At 45.7% G+C, this 22,836-nt stretch overlaps 1 protein-coding gene across 1 annotated transcript in view; it reads right to left on the bottom strand.

The window, feature by feature from the left end:
* The window catches only part of EFCAB6 (EF-hand calcium binding domain 6), a 268,908-nt gene extending 246,398 nt beyond the window's left edge, over positions 1-22,510 (bottom strand). The window contains exons 1-3 of the mRNA XM_060258537.1: positions 22,501-22,510; positions 22,219-22,362; positions 18,405-18,625 (exon numbers count right to left, since the gene is read on the bottom strand). Coding sequence (XP_060114520.1) covers positions 18,405-18,625; positions 22,219-22,362; positions 22,501-22,510 — 375 coding nt within the window. The remainder of the gene's footprint in view (positions 1-18,404; positions 18,626-22,218; positions 22,363-22,500) is intronic.
* Positions 22,511-22,836: the final 326 nt, after the last annotated feature.

Genomic DNA, 22,836 nt, shown 5'->3' on the forward strand with positions numbered 1-22,836 from the left:
TAAAGACAAGCTAAGTATGCTTTAAATATATACAACTTTTAAATCCAAGAGGTATTTCTGCACCTAGAAGGATACCTAATCTTCATGAGCAAATCATGCAGGGCTTTTATTGCTTCTCAATAAAAGATGGAGAAAGTAAAGAAATACTTTTCTCCCTTTCTCACAATACAAAAACTCATGGGCATTCAATGAAATTGCTGAGCAATCAGGTTAAAATGGATAGAAGGAAGTACTTCTTCACCTAAAGGGTGATTAACATGTGGAATTCACTGCCACAGGAGGTGGTGGCAGCTACAAGCATAGCCAGCTTCAAGAGGGGGTTAGATAAAAATATGGAGCAGAGCTCCATCAGTGGCTATTAGCCACAGTGTGTGTGTGTATATATATATTGGCCACTGTGTGACAGAGTGTTGGACTGGATGCGCCATTGGCCTGATCCAACATGGCTTCTCTTATGTTTACCTGAATTTTTTTAAATAAAAATTTTATTCAGTAAAAAGCAAGTTGGACACAAAACTTCACAAACCCATCTTCAGTTCTATAAATGAATCATGCAGATGTTACTGTGTTCATTTCACCTCTCTAGACTGAATACTGTTCCATTTATCAAACTTATCTAATGTTTTACTATGCAGCATACATTAGTTTACTCAACTGTATACATTCCTTTAGTTTCTCCAACTAGTCCTCTTTATTTGGCTTTGTGTTCCTTTCCTACTATCTAGAAAAGACTAATCTTGCAGTATTTAAAACAAATGCTTTCATTATGTAGATTTTCTTTCTAAAGATACTCAATAGCAGGGGGGTTGTAGAAAAAGCCCAGCAGGAACTCTTTTGCATATTATACCACATTATGTCAAGCACGCTTATTTCTATAACATGTTTTTCTTCTAGAGAAAGAGCAGGTCACCAGCTCTCTTCTTCTTGCCCCTTATTTACAACCTTTGGGCAAGTAATAAATCCGTCTGGCCCAATGATGTTTTTGCTACAGCCTGGCTGCCATTACTTTCAAGTTGCCTCTCCCACAGGTTCACACAGACAACTCTTATCTTATCCCAGAATTGTGTGAGAATGGTTGATGTTTCTAATAGCCTAAATTCCTTAGTAATAAAATAGATAGTTGTTTAGCAACCTTTGAACCCGTGACTCAAGTATGCATCTGTATGATAACCTTTGCTGATATCCTATATAGCAACTGTGTAACTGTGTATACGTCATTACTCCCAAGGCTTGTGTCCTTGGTACAGCTCCTGAGTTTCTAACAATAAAACAGCTTTGATTTAAAACAAAAGACTGCTTATTGAGAAATATCGGCACTTGACACATCCCTTGACATCACCATCGTTTTGCAGGAACTCATTTGCATGACACCAAGCCAGCTAGAGCTGCGTTCTTGCTCAAAAAAGCTCTGCTCAGCAGGAAAATAATTTCCCAATATTCTTTGGCTCTACTTCATCTCTACTAGGTATATACATTTGTGTCAGCAACTCCACAAATCCAGCAATCACATTTAACCCCTTCATTAATTTTAGCGAATTTATGAGAGTTAGATAAGCTAATAAAACATTTTGATCACACTCTCTTTGTGATATTTACCGAAAATTTTAAACCACTTTTCAGTGCTGATATCCATAACTCGGGTTTAATGACAGATTCCAAATCCCTAGTCTTTTTAATGATTTTTTTCTCCTGACTGCTGTCTAAATCTAAACAGAGATGAAACATATTACAAAATGTTTCCTTCTCCAGTTAATGCTAATTTTTCAAATTCTGTTACTTGTTTTCTTATTTCTCCTCTTAACTGTTAAAAACTTTAAACTTACAAATACTCAAAGGAATCAGTTGGTTATTTAAAGAAGAAAATCCCTTCATTTAGTTACATTATGAAATGTTATAATTTGGCATGCGCATGAAATTTAAAAATAGAAATGTCTTGGTTTTATACAAGCAACTTGGAGAATGAGCCCAATATTAAGAGCTGCAAACTTCTGCATTCTATATCTTTGCATAAATATTTTTGCTATCTGAGAGGTAGGAAGGACAAAAGTTTAAAAACGGAAAACAAGTTTTTGTAGTATGTGAAAAAAATGTGTATTATTTGGACAAAAACTGTCTAATACGGTTATAATGCTACCAGCAGCATTAGTTGGATATCAGTTTATAACACTGAAAAGGTTATGCACACACAGAAAATATGCGCACAAATTATCTTTCTCTCAGTTTCTAAAGGTAAAGGTAGTCCCCTGTGCAAGCATCAGTCATTTCTGACTCTGGGGAAACGTCACATCATGACATTTTCACAGCAGATTTTTACAGGGTGGTTTGCCATTTCCTTCTTCAGTCATCTACACTCCCCCCACCCCCAGCAAGCTGGATATTCATTTTACCGAGCACAGAAGGATGGAAGGCTGAGTCAACCTTGAGCCAGCTACCTGAACCCAGCTTCCACCGGAATCGAACTCAAGTTGTGAGCAGAGAGCTCGGACTGCAGTACTGCAGCTTTACCACTCTGCGCCACTCTCAGTTTGTAGGTTCTGTTAAATAAAAAACTGTATACAATACATTTTAAATTGATAAAACCTTGTATTAAAAGATGTTACTCATTTCAGAGGACAAAATATTTCACAGGAGTTTCAATAGGGGAAATGGAAAAAATAGAAAAAGTTATTTGCTCTGAAGTTTTCAATTTTTTTTTTCCTGAGGCAAACATTAGAGATCAATATTAGATCTACTCAGACTCTTACTCAGGTGTAGTCAGTGGGACTTACCCCCAGGAAAGCATCTTTAGGATTTTCAGTGAGTTAAAAACCTCTTGATTGATTAATGGAACAGTAGTTTTTAAATTTCAATAAGATTTGTTTCTGGGTCCAACTCAAAAGCGCTGACACTGATTTTTAAGAAGTGTGGGACCAGAGCATTTGAAGGGCTATTTCTGTCCTCAGGAACTTACTCATGGTCTGACATCGGTCACGTGCTCTGCTCTGATGACCATGGCAAATGAGGCAAAATTGGCAGGTGAGGTAAAGCTGTGCAAGGTCACGGTAAGACTCTCTTTTTAGTAGTATTATTAGGTAGCCACCAAATATATACTTTAGACTCGCTGTAATCTTTTTGGTCCCTGGCAAAGGAGCAGATCAGGAGACAGGGATAGGGTGGACTTAATTGTCGAGAAAAAAATTCTTTTAGACATTGCGATCAATATTTCTTGCAAAAGAAGGGCATGGCGATGGGCAGCGCATTTGCGCAGTCCGTTGCGTGCCTATTTATGGCATTGTTGGAACCTGAACTTTTTTGTAATGAGAATAGACATTTTTGTTGCTTTAAGAGATGCTGGACTTTGTGAACATACTACGAAACTATAGGAATCGGGTTAGAACGGATAAAAGGAGGTACTTCTTCACCCAAAGGGTGATTAACATGTGGAATTCACTGCCACAGGAGGTGGTGGCGGCTACAGGCATAGCCAGCTTCAAGAGGGGGTTAGATAAAAATATGGAGCAGAGGTCCATCAGTGGCTATTAGCCACAGTGTGTGTTTGTGTGTGTGTGTATATACACACACACACACATATATATACATACATATATATATATATATATATATGTAGTACAGAGTACCACTTTATTCTATGGAATACATACAATCCCTTAGCCATGAAAAATGCACCCTCCTAGCCAATGTAACTTGCCACCAAGAATGATGACGGACTTGAGCATAGTCTCCCTTGCTGCTTTGAATGGAGCCTTGGTGAGGGCTTGCAACACAACGTATAGTCTCCATGATGGAAACTGTCATACAGTTCCGTGTGTCATGCAAGAACCTTAGGGTGTCGAGACACTATCAATCCTCCAGTAAAGGATAGGACAGGACAGGCAGGATAGGAGCCCACCTGTCTATATAGCATGTCGGGACTCACTCTATGGCATCCAGAAGAAAGGATGTGGCATGGGGTAGATTGAGGCCCTTGGATCACTGACTTTCCTTCTACAGTACCTTATGTAAGTCTTCCAGGTACAGTCATGCAGACAAGTAGCGGACGATTTTCTGGAAGCAAGGACTGGTTTTATTGCCAGTGTAAAGAAACCATCTTTAAGCAAGATTTCCCACTCAGTGATCAGTCTGAGCTACCTGGAACTGGGATGGGGAAACTGAACCTTGCATCAGCATGTCTAGGTAGTCGCCACAGAGGTTGCTTTGAGCAGTGATAGGAGACTGGAGAGCCACGGTCTCTCGGGCCACATTGCAGCTATACAAATCACCTAGGCTGTTTCCTGTTTCAGCTTTCTCAAGTTCTTGGGGAGCAATGCAATGAGTGAAATGTGTCTAGTAGGTTCCTTGGTTACGGTGTCATCAGGCAACCATCTGTTCTGCCATACAGCAATTAAACCAAGAAAAAAAATGTGGAAAATGTGGAAGCTTGGTGTTATCAACTTTTGAGAACAGATCTATAGCTAGGCGCGTTTTCGCACAGGGCTTACCCCGGAGCAACGTCCCTCTTCACCGCGCAGCGTCTGCGCGGATTTCGCACCAACTGCTCCGCAGAGCCGCAAAGAGCCGAAGCTTTTGCGTCGCAAATGTAAACTGGTTTTTGGCGGTTTACATTTGCGACGCAAAAGCCGCGGCACTTTGCGGCTCTTCCGGGTTCTGCGGAGCAGTTGGTGCGAAATCCACGCAGACGCTGCACAGTGAAGAGGGACGTCGCTCCGGGGTAAGCCCTGTGCGAAAACGCCCTAGGTTCCAAAATTTGTTAGCTGTTGAAAACAGCTGGTTTCTCAGTGTCCACTCCCCAGGGTTCAGATGACTGTGAATGAACCAATCTTCCTGCACCCTGTGAGAGTCCGTTACGTATTCTGCTCTTAAACAAGCTAAATTAATCTCAGCCCAAAACAGAAGAGCTGCAATCTTCTGCAGCAGGATCCTGGACCTGATGCCCTCCTGCCATTTTATGTGGACTTGTGCTGTTGTCCATCTGGACAAGGACGCTGAGGTTAGCAATCTGATCCTGGAATGGAGATAGGGTTAGACAGATAGCTCAGAGCTCCAGAAGGCTGATGCTCTGGGAGAAATCTCAGCGTGTTCAAGTGCCCTGAACATGGCCTAGAGACAGCAGAGACTCCCCAACTGAACAGGTTGCATCAATTGAGAATTGCATGTATAGGGAAACTTGAACTGGTTTTCCTCGAAAGAGGTGTCGCTTCACCATCTACATTCAGAAGGCACTGCTTCTAGGATACTCTGAAATGAAGCTTGAGAGCCTTGTGTTTCTGAAAAAGAAGAGGACCCACTATAGAAGTCATGACTAGAATGCAACTAGAATAATTAAAGGGCTGGAGCACTTTCCATATGAAGAAAGGTTGAAACGCTTGGGGCTCTTTAGCTTGGAGAAACGTCGACTGCGGGGTGACATGATAGAGGTTGACAAGATAATGCATGGGATGGAGAAAGTAGAGAAAGAAGTCCTTTTCTCCCTTTCTCACAATACAAGAACTCGTGGGCATTCGATGAAATTGCTGAGCAGACAGGTTAAAATGGATAAAAGGAAGTACTTCTTCACCCAAAGGGTGATTAACATGTGGAATTCACTGCCACAGGAGGTGGTGGCGGCCACAAGCATGGCCACCTTCAAGAGGGGATTAGATAAAAATATGGAGCAGAGGTCCATCAGTGGCTATTAGCCACAGTGTGTGTGTGTGTGTGTGTGTGTGTGTATATAATTTTTTTTTGGCCACTTTGTGACACAGAGTGTTGGAATGGATGAGCCATTGGCCTGATCCAACATGGCTTCTCTTATGTTCTTATGTGACACAGAGTGTTGGAATGGATGGGCCATTGGCCTGATCTAACATGGCTTCTCTTATGTGACACAGAGTGTTGGACTGGAGGGGCCACTGGCCTGATCCAACATGGCTTCTCTTATGTTCTTATGTGACACAGAGTGTTGGAATAGATGGGCCATTGGCCTGATCTAACATGGCTTCTCTTCTGTTCTTATGTGACACAGAGGGTTGGACTGGATGGGCCATTGGCCTGATCTAACATGGCTTCTGTTATGTTCTTATGTGACACAGTGCTGGACTGGATGGGCCACTGGCCTGATCCAACATGGCTTCTCTTATGTTCTTATGTGACACAGAGTGTTGGAATAGATGGGCCATTGGCCTGATCTAACATGGCTTCTCTTATGTTCTTAGAGTGGAACAGGAGACTCTGACCTGACCTGGATGGCCCAGACTAGTCCAGGGCTGCGATGCAGGGGCAGGCAACTATAAACCACCTCTATTTGTCTCTTGCCTTGGAAACCCTATGGGGTCACCTGTCCTTGTCTGCAGGAAAGAATAGCTTGCGCTGTACTCAGTAAATCCACACTCCCAAGTCTTTAGTCTCCTGGGATGAAACAAGCTGACTCTTCAGATGATTTATTAGAAAACTGAGATCTTCCAAACGATATTTTTTGTGTGTGAGAGAGAGCCTTACATCTTGGTCAGTAATGTTATGAGAACAAGTCTAGGTAAGGGAGGATGTAAATGCTGTTTCTCTGGTGATCCTCCAGCAGTATCACCACTTTGAAAGCATTTGAGGAGCTGAGCAGCATTGCCTTGAATTGGAAATAAAGGTTACTATAGCTGAACCTCAGGAAATATTTGTAGGCTGGAAAGATGAGTACCAGTTTGGTTAAGTGTGCGGACTCTTATCTGGGAGAACCGGGTTTGATTCCCCGCTCCTCCACTTGCACCTGCTGGAATGGCCTTGGGTCAGCCATAGCTCTGGCAGAGGTTGTCCTTGAAAGGGCAGCTGCTGTGAGAGCCCTCTCCAGCCCCACCCACCTCACAGGGTGTCTGTTGTGGGGGAGGAAGGGAAAGGAGATTGTGAGCCGCTCTGAGACTCTTCGGAGTGGAGGGCGGGATATAAATCCAATATCTTCATCTCCCTCACAGGGTGTCTGTTGTGGGGGAGGAAGGGAAAGGAGATTGTGAGCCGCTCTGAGACTCTTCAGAGTGGAGGGCGGGATATAAATCCAATATCTTCATCTACCACACAGGGTGTCTGTTGTTGGGGGGGGGGGAGGAAGGTAAAGGAGATTGTGAGCCGCTCTGAGACTCTTTGGAGTGGAGGGCGGGATATAAATCCAATATCTTCTTCAATGTTCTTCTACATGAAGGTATGTTTATGTCTGACCTATGGATGTGAAGAAGTTCCCTTGCAGAATTTCATCTAAAATAATTTTAAAAGGTCTCCAACTGCATTTCCTGTTCCTGAAATACTTGTTGAGGTACCTGAAGTACAAGATGGCCTCAAGTCCCTGCTGTGTTTCGGCACCGGGGGTGGGGGGATAGGGAGACTGAATAGTCATCTCAGCATCTTACATGTGATGGAACTGATCCTCAGCAGATGATCCATGGTATCTATGGTTTGCTGCAGTTTTTCTGGAGTCCTTGGAACTGGAGAGTTCACAAATCTGTCCTATAGGACTGAAATTAATTCAAGTGAATATCCATGGGAGATGGTCTTTTGAGCCCACTAGTCAGATGCGGTGAGATTACAGACCTTGGCAAAGCTGTAGCTGCCCTCCACCAGCAGGTGTCTGGCATCCGTTGAACTGTGGATGTTTGCTTACTTTACCCAGGGCAATGTTTTGGCTGGAGAAATGAGGCTGATTGGCTGCCCCATATCATTGCCTGGCTCTGGACCAGGAAGATTTTTTATAGTCATTATGGAATCTAGGTAAGGACGAATAAGACAGGAAGGACTGGGAGCTGTAATGCTTGGATTTCTAGTCCTCTCTCCAACTTAAAAACAGCATGGCCTTCTTCTTAAAGCTAAGATCTCATCAAGGGTTTTGTCAAACAGTTTGAAATGGCCAAGGGGCTTTGATGAAGTCATTGGTGGTCCAGAAGGCTTCAGTCACAGATTCCTGTGAGCGTGTACCTGCAGAAGCCACGGCTCAGCCTGAAAACTTCCAAGACTGGTATCTGAAATGAAGTATGCTGCTCTCTCGTGACTGGGGAGGTGAACTGACAGATTATTTAGTCAAGCCTGGATATTACCTGAACAATTTTCTTGAGCAAAAGACGGGTGCCCTAGCTACAAAGGAAGCCTTTATAAAACATTACTTATTGAAATGTATGACGTGTAGCATAAGTTTTATGGCTGCTTGCATCCTTTAAAGATACCTCACCCTTTCAGGCAGGAAGCTAGGCCTGCCTTCAGACTATCCACTGTGAAGACCTGGAGGAGTCTACTAGTCCTAAAACAGAAAGAGGTACAGGAGAGCTGGTTTGGTTTAGTGGTTAAGTGTGTGGACTCTTATCTGGGAGAACCGGGTTTGATTCCCCACTCCTCCACTTGCACCTGCTGGAATGGCCTTGGGTCAGCCATAGCTCTGGCAGAGGTTGTCCTTGAAAGGGCAGCTGCTGTGAGAGCCCTCTCCAGCCCCACCCACCTCACAGGGTGTCTGTTGTGGGGGAGGAAGGGAAAGGAGATTGTGAGCCGCTCTGAGACTCTTCGGAGTGGAGGGCGGGATATAAATCCAATATCTTCATCTACCTCACAGGGTGTCTGTTGTGGGGGAGGAAGGTAAAGGAGATTGTGAGCCGCTCTGAGACTCTTCGGAGTGGAGGGCGGGATATAAATCCAATATCTTCATCTACCTCACAGGGTGTCTGTTGTGGGGGAGGAAGGGAAAGGAGATTGTGAGCCGCTCTGAGACTCTTCGAAGTGGAGGGCGGGATATAAATCCAATATCTTCATCTACCTCACAGGGTGTCTGTTGTGGGGGAGGGGAAAGTAAAGGAGATTGTGAGCCGCTCTGAGACTCTTTGGAGTGGAGGGCGGGATATAAATCCAATATCTTCTTCTTTCTGAAGTGGCCTATGTGGAGACTCTGAGTGAGTAGCATGCCCCAATTCATTAACTTCTAGGTGAAAAAATGAGGTAAAAGGAAAGCAGGCCGTCGTTTCTTAGCATGAGACAGAAGCTCTGCATCCCAACCCCATAATCAGAGTTGTTTTTGAGTCAGATAGTTCTTCTGCTTGAGGCTGAGATCTTGAGCATTTTAAGGGCTTTACAGAGAAGTGAAGGGATTCTTCCACTGAAAAAGGCTGCTTGGAATGTTGTACCCGTGGGAGGGGGGAAGTCCTCATCCACAATCCCCCCTCCTCCCTGTCTGAGTCTTCTGAGGAAAAGGTGGAGCAACTCTTTGTGTCTAATATGAACAGGATGATTTGGTGCAGGGTGGTTCATGGAGTCCTAGAAACCTAACCTAGAAAAGAGCTGCTTTGCATCTTTTGGAGAGTCTGTCATTTGGAAGAGACACTTGAGAAAAAAGAAAGCAACCAGAGAGCTCCAGGACAAAGGAAAATCATGGTGGTCTCCAGGAATCCTCTGCTTGCAGGGAAAGAGGAAAAAAAACAGAAGGAGGCAGGCATTCCCTCTTCACTGGAGATTTAAAAAATCAATCTACTTGTTGCCTTGAAGGATCATAGGAAGGAGAGTTCACAAACATCTCAGACTTCTCTAAAGGGAACCTTCATGGTACGTCCAATATTCCATTCTCCTGGGTAGGAATTCCAAAGTTTGACGATTGCAAGGGGGAAAGACCTGCCTGTTGCCACCCAATTTTAGCTCACTTTTCATGGCCATTAAAGAAGAGGACGAGCGCTGATTATTTTATTTTATTTTATTTATTTAAGTATATTTCTATCTGCCCATTCCCCATAGGCTCAGGGAGTAGTACAACATATGATAAAACAATAAAATACAATAAAAAACATTTTATAAACAAACAACAGCACTCAGAAAAAATTCCATATCATCACCTATTGCTAGGGTTGCCAAGTCCAATTCAAGAAATATCTGGGACTTGGGGGTGGAGCCAGGAGACTTTTGGGGTGGAGCCAGGAGACAGTAGGGGTGGAGCCAAGATCAAGGCTATGACAAGCATAAATGAACTCCAAGGGAGTTCTGGCCATCACATTTAAAGGGACGGCACACCGTTTCAATTCCTTCCTTCCATAGGAAATAATGAAGGATAGGGGCACCTTCTTTGGGGCTCATAGAATTTGGACCCCCTGGTCCAATCTTTTTGAAACTTGGGGGGTATTTTGGGGAGAGGCGCTAGATGCTATACTGAAATTTTGGTGCCTCCACCCCAAAAAAACAGCCCCCCAGAGCCCCAGATACCCGCAGATCAATTCTCCATGATTTTCTATGGAATAAATCTCCATAGGAATAATAGAGTTCCAGCAGACATTTCCCTCCCCTCCCCCTGCTTTCTGATGACCCTGAAGCGGGGGAGGGTCTCCAAACCGGGGGATCCCCTGCCCCCACCTGGGGATTGGCAACCCTACCTATTTCCCAGCCTGGCTGTCTCACATCGTGATAAGATGTTATCCCATAGAGATGGCAGATATTATTCCATTTTAATAGCACAGGTGACCGTGCCGGCAGGGGAGGCCAACCAGATCAAGAATATATGCCCGCAGCCTCAACTAAAAGCTTGGCGAACAGCTCCATTTTACAGATCCTATGGAAGGCTAATAAGCCAGGTAGGGCCCGATCTCTGTAGGGAGCTAATTCCACCAGATTGGGGCCAGGACTGAAAAAGCCCCAGCCCTAGTTGAGGCAAGGCGGCGTCTCTTGGTCCGGAGACAGCCAACAGATGTTGGGAGGTCGAATGTAAAGACCTCCTGGGCATATATGGGAGGAGACGGTCCCACAGATACAACATATGAAGCTGCCTTATACTGAACCAGACCCTTGGTCCATCAAAGTCAGTATTGTCTTCTCAGACTGGCAGCGGCTCTCCAGGGTCTCAAGCTGAGGTTTTTCACACCTATTTGCCTGGACCCTTTTTAGTTGGAGATGCCGGGGATTGAACGTGGGACCTTCTGCTTCCCAAGCAGAGCTCTACCGCTGAGCCACCGTCCCTCCCCAAACATATGAACATATGAAGCTGCCTTCTACTGAATCAGACCCTCGGTCCATCAAAGCCAGTATTGTCTTCTCAGACTGGCAGCGGCTCTCCAGGGTCTCAAGCTGAGGTTTTTCACACCTATTTGCCTGGACTCTTTTTTGGAGATGCCAGGGATTGAACCTGGAACCTTCTGCTTCCCAAGCAGATGCTCTACCACTGAGCCACCATCCCTCCCCAAGTCCCAGGCCGCATAAGGCTTTAAACATTAAAACTAAAACCCTGAAGTGGATCCGGTACTCAATGGGCAGCCAGTGCAGACTGCAGAGCGCCGGCCGAATGCCCAACCATAGAGGTGGTGCAGTCAGCAGGCGAGCTGCCGCATTCTGCACCGCTGCAGTTTCCAGATCAGCCTCAAGGGCAAGCCAGCATAGAGTGAGTTACAGTAGTCTAGTCTGGAAGTGACCATTGCATGGATCACTGTAGCCAGGTCCTGGGGGGGATAGATATGGTGCTAGCTGCCTGATCTGCCGAAGATAACAAAAGGCAGACCTGGCAACCATTGTGATCTGGGCCTCCACGGAAAGGGAGGCATCCAAGGTCACTCTTAAGCTCTTCACCTGTTGGGCTGGCACCAATGTGGCACCGTCCAAAGCTGGGAGATGGATGCACATACTCACCCCACCCCGACCCAGGTACAGGGCCTCCATCTTAGCTGGATTCAGCTTCAGCTGGCTCTGTTGTAACCACTCAGCCACGGCTCCCAGTGCCTCGGACAGTTGTTCAGGGGGTGGCAACTGGCCAGCCACTCATCAACAGATAGAGCTGGGTGTCATCAGCGTACTAGAGGTAACGCAGCCCAAAACCTTGGGCAATCTGGGCAAGGGGGTGCATATAGATGTTAAATAATATTGGCGAGATAATGGCTCCCTGCGGCACTCCACATATAAGTAGATGCCGCAAGGAAGCCTACCCTACCCTTTGTCCCCGTCCCCGGAGAAAGGAGGAAAACCATTGTAAGTCCACCCTCCCCCCCCCCCCGAACTCCCATGAGGTGGTGGGTCATAAGGTTGCCAAGTCCAACTCAAGATATATCTGGGGACTTTGGGATGGAGCCAGGAGTCTTTGGGGGTGGAGCCAGGAGCAAGGGTGTAATAAGCATGACTGAACTCTGAAGGGAGTTCTGGAAATCACATTTAAAGGGACCGCATGCCTTTGAAATGCCTTTCCTCCATCTGGAAATAATGGATAGGGGTACCTTCTTTTGGGGCTCGTAGAACTGGACTCCCTGGCCCAATCTTTTTGAAATGTGTGTGTGGGGGGTTGTTTTGAGGAGAGGCACCAGATGCTGTGGTTTCACCTCCAAAAACAGCCCCCCCCCCGCAAGCCCTTGATACTCACAGATCAGTTCTCCATTATACCTTATGGGTATCAGTCTGCATAGAGAATAAGAGAGTGCCCAGCAGATATTTCCTCCCCCCGCCCTGCTTTCAGATAACCCTGAAGCGGAGGGAGGGCCTCTAATCCAGGGGATCCCCTGCCTCCAACTGGGGATTGGCAACCCTATGCTGGCATCAGCTCACAGTAAGTTTTTGTGGGCAGCAGCAGTCTTTCAAACCAGGTCCTGTACTGTTTTGGGCTCTTAAAGACCAAAGCCAGCACTTTGAGTTGGACTCAGAAACAAATCTTAGAATCATAGAGTTGGAAGGGACCTCTAGGGTCATCTAGCCCAGGGGTCCTCAACCTTTTTAAATAGGGGGCCAGTTCACTGTCCCTCAGACTGTTGGAGGGCCGGACTGCCGTTACTGTACAAGGCCGCGGGCCGTCAGTTCTCCGTCTTCTGCATCTCTCTCCCTTCCCCACACCACACACCCCGGCCTGGGAACTCACCTCACCTCGGTATCACCTCACACTCTGTCTCCGCCGCCTCAGCCCAGTGCCGGAAGTGTGCATTGCTAACGCAAGTTTAGGTCGAACGTCACTTCCGGTCTGATTTTGCCATAACCCGGCGGGCCGCATAAACGTCCTCAGCGGGCCGCATCTGGCCCACGGGCCGTAGGTTGAGGACCCCTGATCTAGCCCAACCCCCTGCACAATGCTGGAAACTCACAAACCCCTCCCCCTAAATTCACAGGATCTTCATTGCTGTCGGATGGCCATCTAGCCTTATTTCAATTGACATTGAACAGGTGCTATCCTATTAACTAATCGATTGGTAGAACAAATTTTGAGTCCAGTGGCACCTCGAAGACCAACAAAAGTTTATTCAAGGTATGAGCTTTCGTGTGCAGGCACACTTCCTCAGACACATAGAAATGGAAGTCAGCAGTATATATATAATCTACATATGTGTGTGTAATTTTTTTATATACTTATATAAACTGTAGATGTTTTGATCTATGCAAAGCCTACATAACAATAACAAACTAAGTTTACAGGTCACAATGTTTGGATTTAATTACAGGAAAAAAAGAGTGGAACAATAAATATGCTAAAGTAGGATACTAATGTGTCAAAGTATCCGAAGAATAATTAAGACTCTGTCTCAATTACTGCCTGCACATGAAAGCTCGTACCTGGAAAAAACTTCGTTGGTCTTGAAGGTATCACTGGACTCAAGATTTGTTCTCCTGCAGTTGCCCACGTGGATCTACAATCAAGAGGTTTTTATATTCTAAAAATGCTTTCTTTCCTGGGAGTAAGCCCCACTGACTACACCTGAGTAGGATTCCGAGTAGATCTGTTTAAGATCGCTCAATTATCTAGGTTGATCTCTAAACTCAGGCCCTTTCTATATCTATGCTTTGCTCCTAATTCACTGCTGTTTTTCTTTGCATTGTAAAATCTCTTCCACATCTCGTTCGGTTTTCACCCCCCCCCCCTTTCCTGCCATGTTGTCCTCCTCCTTCTACATCTATTTTGGTCCAATCATCTGCCAGTTTCCGATTGCCCCAGATCTACTCAAAGTGCTGTTGTGTCAAGCGCGCTCATTTCTTGACTAGATTTTACTATGTAGAGGGCATGTCACCAGCCCGGCTCTCCTCCATTATTTACAACCCAGAGGGCACATAGCAAAGCCATCTGGCCCTGGGATGTTTATGGTGCAGGCTAGCAGTTGGTCCCTCAAGGTATCCTCTCCCTGGTTTCACACAGGCAACCCTTATCTGTTCACAGAGAGGTGTGAGAATGTTTCTGATGGTCTTCAATAGCCTAAGATGCTTCAGTAGTAAATAGATAGTTGCTTAGTAACCTTTGAACCCATGATTCAAGTATGCAATTCTATTGTAACCTCTGATGATATCCTATATAGCAACTTTGTAACCGTTGGTACTCCATGGGTGCGGTCACACGTCACATTAAAAGCGGGTGTGTAGCGCTCAAATTTGAACCGCTGAATATTGACTCGATGCAGGGTTGTTCAGACGAGCATCCAAGAATGTGACTCATTCTGTTGTTGAGCGATCAGATATCCAATACTATTACGCTCTTTTCTTGGAGCATGTGTGATCAGATGGTGATTTCTGGGAGGGGGGGAGGTCCATTAAACATGCACCCAACTGTTTGGAGGTGGGAAATCAAACCTTGCTTCAGAGGCAGGGAGGAAGGGGGGAAGTTTCTGGAATTAACGTTGCCGATTCAAACCAAGGAACTGCCAGGAATTACTTTCCTAGAAATTGGCAGTGACAATGATATCTGGAAATCCTCCACATTGAAAAAAAAGATTTTTTTTCCTGTTCTGATTAGTGGGATAATGTTTCCCCCCCCCCCCTCCGATCCTGTGTTGATTGGAGAAGCAGAAGCGTCACCTCAGATTCCCGGATGATCTGGCAATGTGCATGTCTGCTGGGGCTTTTTAAAAAAAAAAAAGGTGGGAGGAGCGGTAAACATTCCAAGGGGCAGTATCGCGCGTGAGCTGTCCAAACAGGAAAAAGCCGATCTTGTGCTGCTTTTTTGAAAAAGGGCCGGACTTTCTGCGCTGTCAAATTAATGCGGCACTGATCCGCAGCAAGTCGGAATGACCCTGGATGACACTCGATTGCCAGATGTGGATGTCTGGATGAACATATTTAATCCGTCAGCGAGACGGAGCTGTGTCGCCACTAATGGTACGTGTGACCGCACCCCATGACTCCCAAGGCTTGTGTCCTTGGTAAAGCTCCTGAGTTTCCTGAAATAAACATATCTTTTGATTCAAAACAAAAGGACTCTGTTATTGGGAAATATTGGCGCTTGACATGTTGCCACACTTGCTTTCATTTGCCTCAGGCCAAATTCTAAACTTTCCTGAACGAGAACTGTTTCCTCGCAGTGCTTATCTCCTCCCATTACCTCTAGCAATCACATGCCCACTTTTCCCCCTACAGAATGCATCTCCTCCCCTCACCCAATGCCTGCTGGGATATGTAGTACATCTTGAGGGGGTACTTGAAGGCTGCTTTTTTTTTCTTTTGCGCCACTGTGAAAAGAGAATGGTGTAACTTCAACAGCAGAGAGATTTTCCAAAGAAAGCTTCTCACATGCTGTTTGCTTCGTTTAAAAAAATGTGCTGAAAAGCATGTTTGGTGTAAATTCAAGTTGGGGAGGATTATGACTTGCTGGACACTCACTCTGGCAAGAAAGATTCCCACCCCTTCCTTTGCTTGAGGTTTGGAAAAAAAAATAGGAGAGTAGAGGCACACATAAATGTGCCTACCTTGTCTGCCTGGCTGCATGTGAGCCAGAAAGCCAGCAAGTGAACTAGAGACAAGGCAGGGCATTCTTCTCCCCTCCCAATGGCATAAACTGACGGAAGAGAGTAGCAAGCTGAGAATGTAGAAAGACTGAAAGGGAAAATCTGGACTATTCGAGAGTCGAAGCAAAATTAGGAGCAAGTCAAAGCCACTGAAGGCAGGAAGTGTAGAAAGGGCCTTCATTTACTGACTAAGGGTTGCAGCTGTATTTACATTTATTTGGGAGGGACGGTGGCTCAGTGGTAGAGCATCTGCTTGGGAAGCAGAAAGCCCCAGGTTCAATCCCCGGCATCTCCAAAAAAGGGTCCAGGCAAAGAGGTGTGAAAAACCTCAGCTTGAGACCCTGGAGAGCCGCTGCCAGTCTGAGAAGACAATACTGACTTTGATGGACCGAGGGTCTGATTCAGTAGAAGGCAGCTTCATATGTTCATATATATGTTCATATGTACATCTTACAAACAGCTGTAAAGGCCCAGGGGGGAAAAAAACCGGAAAACTTCAGAGAAAAGAAAACCCAAATATCTCAAAGAGTTCTCCTCTCATTGAGTGAAAAGTATTGGTTTGCCTTCTTCTGGACAGCCATAAAAGCTGTTTTATTATGGACAATGTTGTGGGCCGGAAATAAATTGAATTCATTCCTCAGCACAATAGTGATTTGCTGTTCTGCTGTTGACTTATTCCTGGTTGCTGGTTTTACTGTTGTTTTGTTCTTTAATTGCTGCAGATCGATCCAGGCGGGCAGGCCACGTCGGTCTGAAGCAACGGAACAAAGCAGGAGTTCAGAAGCACCTTTAAGATACACATTCTGAATAAAACTTTGTTGGTCTTAAAGGTGCTACTGGACTCCTGCTTTGTTCTTTAATTGCTGCTTTATGACTGATTGTTGTGATGCTTTCCTTAGACGCTGCTGTGATGTCTTCTGCCACAACTTAGGAGGAGAAAGCCTAAGGGCTTGTTGCACCCACATGTTTTGTTATTAATCAGAAGACATTTGTGACAAAAACTCATCTCAGTCCAAATTCCATTAGGTTTGCTGAGCCTGTTACAGATAAGTCTTAGGGAAGCATCTGACCTCAGGGTTCTCCTTCATTTATACTTGTATTACCCATTGTTCCATTCCTGAGTAAGGGTCCATGGATTCCCCTGTCGCTTATATATGACAGGAGTGACAGTTTATAGCACATGCTGTGAAAGTGAAACTGATGCTAGAAGCTAGATCATCTAGATGACAGTAGGTGGCTGGGTGCCAGAGGTTGCATCAGCCAGAAGCACAGTCAGCATGACACAGCAAGATGCTGATTGGTTACTCAATGTATAAATGTACAAGGACACTTTGGTATGTGTGGGTTAAGGAAGTTGGAGAGCAGCGGAGCATATTGTCGGAGTGGAGAGTGAATGGTGTATAAATAAACTGTATATCAGGGGTCCTCAACCTACGGCCCGCGGGCCAGATGTGGCCCGCTGAGGACGTTTATGCGGCCCGCCGGGTTATGGCAAAATCAGACCGGAAGTGACGTTCGACCTAAACTCGCGTTAGCAACGCACACTTCCGGCACTGGGCTGAGGCGGCGGAGACAGAGTGTGAGGTGATACCGAGGTGAGGTGAGTTCCCAGGCCGGGGTGTGTGGTGTGGGGAAGGGAGAGAGATGCAGAAGACGGAGAACTGACGGCCCGCGGCCTTGTACAGTAACGGCAGTCCGGCCCTCCAACAGTCTGAGGGACAGTGAACTGGCCCCCTATTTAAAAAGGTTGAGGACCCCTGCTGTATATAGTGGTTTTACAAATACTGTGTGCAACCTTCACTCTTGCGTCACTAAAGATCACCCTCTTGAGCTCTAAGCGTATCGACATCCCCTGCACTTTGTTCCATCAAACGGTTACCCTCACCACACTGGGTTGGTCGTATGAGAGAAATAAGAAGGGTAAGGAGTAACTCAGAGTCAGGAGAACTCCCAGAGTTCCTTTCTAGCGCTTCATTGAAGCTTCGTGAGGGACTTCTCCTCCCTAGAGACAGCCAAGATCCTGATTTCCTCAGCTATGCCATGTTTCTGTCCCCTACTCTGCTACGCCACCTACCTTCTCCCTCTGCTGAGTAGGAGAGTGGGAACTGTATCACTATTGGTTGAGCCAGGAGGACTGTGGCACCTGACTGCCCGCTCACGGTCCTTTTAAATGTTATTTTAGTAAAAGGGCAGGGTAAAAATTCCCCAAATGAACAAGCTTATAAAAACTGCAGATGGCAAGCATCATTTGAGGGAAACTTTACTTCTCTAGCACGTGTGAGAAACTGCTTCATCTCAGAAGATGCCTGCTGCGGCACATCATGCTGAGCACATCATTTAGCATTTGCTGAGCAGAGAGGTTAAAACGGATAAAAGGAAATACTTCTTCACCCAAAGGGTGATTAACATGTGGAATTCACTGCCACAGGAGGTGGTGGCGGCCACAAGCATGGCCACCTTCAAGAGGGGTTTAGATAAAAACATGGAGCAGAGGTCCATCAGTGGCTATTAGCCACAGTGTGTGTGTATGTATAAGATTTTTTGCCACTGTGTGACACAGAGTGTTGGACTGGATGGGCCGTTGGCCTGATCCAACATGGCTTCTCTTATGTTCTTATGCATTCTCTAAGAATATTTTTGTTATGCAAATATGCATAGATTAAACATTAAATTAGACATTCAATCCATAAATGACTAAGATTTCCTTCACTGTCTCTAATTGTAAATGGCCAGAATGAAAGCTCATAAAAGCAGAAAACACACCTTTGCCAGGACACCATCAAATTGTTCTTGCGTTAGGGGGAAGATGAATGTTTCAAGCACTCTTCTAAATTCACCCTTGGTGACTTTTAGGGTCTGGTCAATGTCAACCGTCTGAAATGCTTTTTTAAGTTCATCTTGTTTTGCAGCCATCTTCCGAAGCAAAATCTCATCGATATCCTCTGAGGACAACGTTGGATTGGGGGCAGAGCTGATAGATGCGGCTATAAAACACATTTTAGTGTTTAGCTCATTCTTCTGCTTGGTAGAAACCAGACTTATTTTTAGAGACCCAGGTACAGGAGTCGTTGCATAATTTCCCCACGTTAGAAATCCTTCAGGACTCCACAGCAGATACAGAAAGACAGGCACATATCCAGAACTTAATTTCCAATGACAGCCATGGAAGTTTACAAACAGGGTTTGAAAGGAAAAGCCTTCACCAGTACAGCGCTCAGTATTTTTTTAATTGGATTTATATCCCACCCTTCCTGCAAGTAGAAGAAGAAGATATTGGATTTATATCCCGCCCTTCACTCTGAAGAGTCTCAGAGCGGCTCACAATCTCCTTTACCTTCCTCCCGCACAACAGTCACCCTGTGAGGTGGGTGGGGCTGGAGAGGGCTCTCACAGCAGCTGCCCTTTCAAGGACAACCTCTGCCAGAGCTATGGCTGACCCAAGGCCATGCTAGCAGGTGCAAGTGGAGGAGTGGGGAATCAAACCCGGTTCTCCCTGATAAGAGTCCGCACACTTAACCACTACACTAAACTGGCTCTCCATGTGATAGTCTGAAGCATACTGCCTCTGAACATGTGGTAGGATGGAGATTAAATTGGCAGTTTTCACCTATTCCCCCTTCCCACTGTAGATGTCCTCTCTCTCATTCCTCAGGGTCCCCTATCCCCCAGGAAAATCATTTTGTAGCTATCAATTGGTTGCAAGTGGGAGAGGGAAGGCAGGAAAGTTCCATTTCACTGGTGGAAAATTTAATCTGCATCCAACCCATGGAAATCCCACTTAGAAAGCGTCAGGGCTTTTTTTGAGCAGGAACACACAGGAATGCAGTTCCAGATGGCTTGGTGTCAGGGGGTGTGGCCTAATATGCAAATGAGTTAGGGAGGGACAATGGCTCAGTGGTAGAGCATCTGCTTGGGAAGCAGAAGGTCCCAGGTTCAATCCCCGGGATCTCCAAAAAAGGGTCCAGGGAAATAGGTGTGAAAACCTCAGCTTGAGACCCTGGAAAGCAGGGGAGGGATGGTGGCTCAGTGGCAGAGCATCTGCTTGGGAAGCAGGAGGTCCCAGGTTCAATCCCTGGCATCTCCAAAAAAGGGTCCAGGCAAATAGGTGTGAAAAACCTCAGCTTGAGACCCTGGAGAGCCGCTGCCAGTCTGAGAAGACAATACTGACTTTGATGGACCAAGGGTCTGATTCAGTATAAGGCAGCTTCATAAGTTCATATGAGTTCCTGCTGGGCTTTTTCTACAAAAAAAAATCCCTGGATCGTCCACCACAAGTATTAGCCATGGTATTTTCCATGAACAAAGACAGAACACAGCATTTCTTCCACAATAAGGCTAAAAATGTATTAACAGTTTCTTGAGAGCAAGGTCCACGGAAGACAATGAGACTTACTTCTCAGTAGACATACTTAGGATTGTGCTGCATGGGGATTTTTCAATAGAAAAAGTCTAGCAGGAACTCATTTGCATATTAGGCCACACACCCCTGACATCATCATTCCACACAGGGTTTTTAATAAGAAAAAGCCCATCAGGAACTCGTTTGCATATTAGACCACACCCCCTGTCACCAAGCCAGCTGAAACTGTGTTCCTGTGCATTCCTGCTCAATCAAAGTCTTGGTGCTGCTGTTCTTGAACTTCTGACCATCAACTCAATGTGCAAGTTTCCTAATCACCACAGCTTCAATAAGTGCTCCCTGAAGACACGAGGTTTTTCCAATAATCCACCATTTCAAAGGCTGCCAACTGGTTTGGACAAAACTACTCATCCCTTTAACTCAGGCTTAATGTGTAGATAGAGGCCACTGAAGCTTTTCCTGGTATGTAGGAAAACACTGCTTAATTAATAACATCCCACTATGCCTCTAATAAAAGGACAGGACTTTTTTTTTCAGGCCAGTCGGCACTTCTAACCTATTCTTACGAAAAGATAACAGTAGTTCAACAGTGTCTAAAGTTCTTAACTGCTCCTCACTATTCACTGCATTCCCAGGAATTAAAGAAAACCAAGCTTCCACTGCCATGCATTCCACTTGCCTGCTCCCCACACCCATTCCAGAAGATGGCAGGTTAGAGGCTGGCTTGGTTCAGCCCACAATTAATTTGAATAAATCTGCCCAGTAGTTTTTGCGGGGTTTGGTGGAGGATTACCTTAAAAAATAATAACACCAGCTAGTAGGGTTTCCAAGTTCTCTTCATCCCCCGACAGGGGACATTCACACATGCGACGCGCGTGCGCGAGATGAATGATGCCACCCGGAAGTGACGTCATCAAAATGGCGGCGACCCTGCGGGGCCACTCTAGGCATTTCTGTGAAAACTCTATGGCTTTCCCAGATACTCTAGCCATTTGGGAGGTTAAAACTCTATGATGCAAAAGTACCTAGAGTTTTAACCTCCCAAATGGCTAGAGCGCCTGAGAAAACCATAGAGTTTTCCTGGAAACGCCTAGAGTGGTCTTGCATGGGCGGTGCCATTTTGTTGACGTCACTTCCGGGTGACGTCATCGCAGGGGGAGGTTCCCCCCACCGGACCGATGTGGGCCGGCGGGTTGAGAACCTTTCAGGCAGGAGATTCCCCCCCTGGACCAGGGGGTTGACAGCCCTACCAGCTAGGGATACAATGAAGTTTGAGTCTTGTGGCACCTTTAAGACCAACAAAGTTTTAGTTAAGGTATAAGCTTTCTTGTGCGTGCTTGCACATAAAAGCTCATACCTTGAATGAAACTTAGTTGGTCTAAAAGGTGCCACCGGACTAGGGTTGCCAAGTCCCATTCAAGAAATATCTGGGGACTTTGGGGGCGGATCCAGGAGATATTAGGGGTGGAGCCAAGATCAAGGCTGTGACAAGCATCATTGAACTCCAAAGGGAGGTTCTGGCCATCACATTTAAAGGGACGGCACACCTTTTCAATGCCTTCCTTCCATAGGAAATCATGAAGGATAGGGGCACCTTCTTTTGGGGCTCATAGAATTGGACCCCCTGGTCCAATCTTTTTGAAACTTGAGGGGTATTTTGGGGAGAGGCACTAGATGCTCTACTGAAAATTTGGTGCCTCTACCCCCCAAAATGGCCCCTCTAGAGCCCCAGATACCCCGCAGATCAATTCTCCATGATTTTCTATGGGAATAAATCTCCATAGGGAATAATAGAGTTCCCAGCAGACACTTCCCTCCCCTCCCCCCGCTTTCTGACGACCTTGAAGCGGGGGGAGGGTCTCCAAACCGGGGGATCCCCTGCCCCCACCTGGGGATTGGCAACCGTACACTGGACTAGAACTTTTTTCTATCGCTAACTGATGTTAATGGAGATTTTTTCAAGGCAACTTTGTTGGTCTTAAAAGTGCCACTGGACTCAAACTCTGCTCTACTGCTTCAGAGCAACATGGCTGCCCACTTAGATCTATCAGTTAGTGATGCAGAAGATAAATTATCTTAGATTAGATCAGGGGGCCTTATCCTTCCTTTTCCCACAGTATAGCATCTGAAATGTCCCTCTGAAACTTGCTCTTTAGTGTAAAACTCCTTGCATTTCTGCTTAAGTCTCTTAATTTGAATAGTTATGGGAATACTTACTTGAGGCTGATTTAAGAGAGCTCTGTCTGCTGAAATTTGCTGATTTGTCTGCCGTAGCTTGGAGTCTTGAATTAAACACAATTCCATGAGATTGAGGGCATAAACTACTGTAATCCAAAGAACTCATCACCCTGGACATGATTGCTGCAGAAAGGAAAAAGGGAACACCTTTGAGAGTATGGACAAAAAATGAAGCAAGAAAAGCCTAGCTGCGTAAACTTACTGGATGACTATACTGCACTGGGCCTGTCTGGCTTTTTTTACAGTAGAGGTAAGACTCACAGAACTTCATGTACCATAAAGAGAAAAGCAGTCATGTGAGTCAGGAATGAGTACAATGAAACACCCTGATGTGTCCTGTTCATCACCTGACCACAATGGAAGGTAGTGCAGGCCTCCTTCAGTACGAAAGGTACATATGAACAAATGAAGCTGCCTTATACTGAATCAAACCCCCCCTGGGTCCAACAAAGTCAGTATTGTCTTCTCAGACTGACAGCGGCTCTCCAGGGTCTCAAGCTGAGGTTTTTCACACCTATTTGCCTGGACCCTTTTTAGTTGGAGATGCCAGGGATTGAACCTGGGACCTTCTGCTTCCCAAGCAGATGCTCTACCACT

This window comes from Heteronotia binoei, chromosome 17 (assembly GCF_032191835.1).
Source record: "Heteronotia binoei isolate CCM8104 ecotype False Entrance Well chromosome 17, APGP_CSIRO_Hbin_v1, whole genome shotgun sequence".
Classification (NCBI taxonomy): Eukaryota; Metazoa; Chordata; class Lepidosauria; order Squamata; family Gekkonidae; genus Heteronotia; species Heteronotia binoei.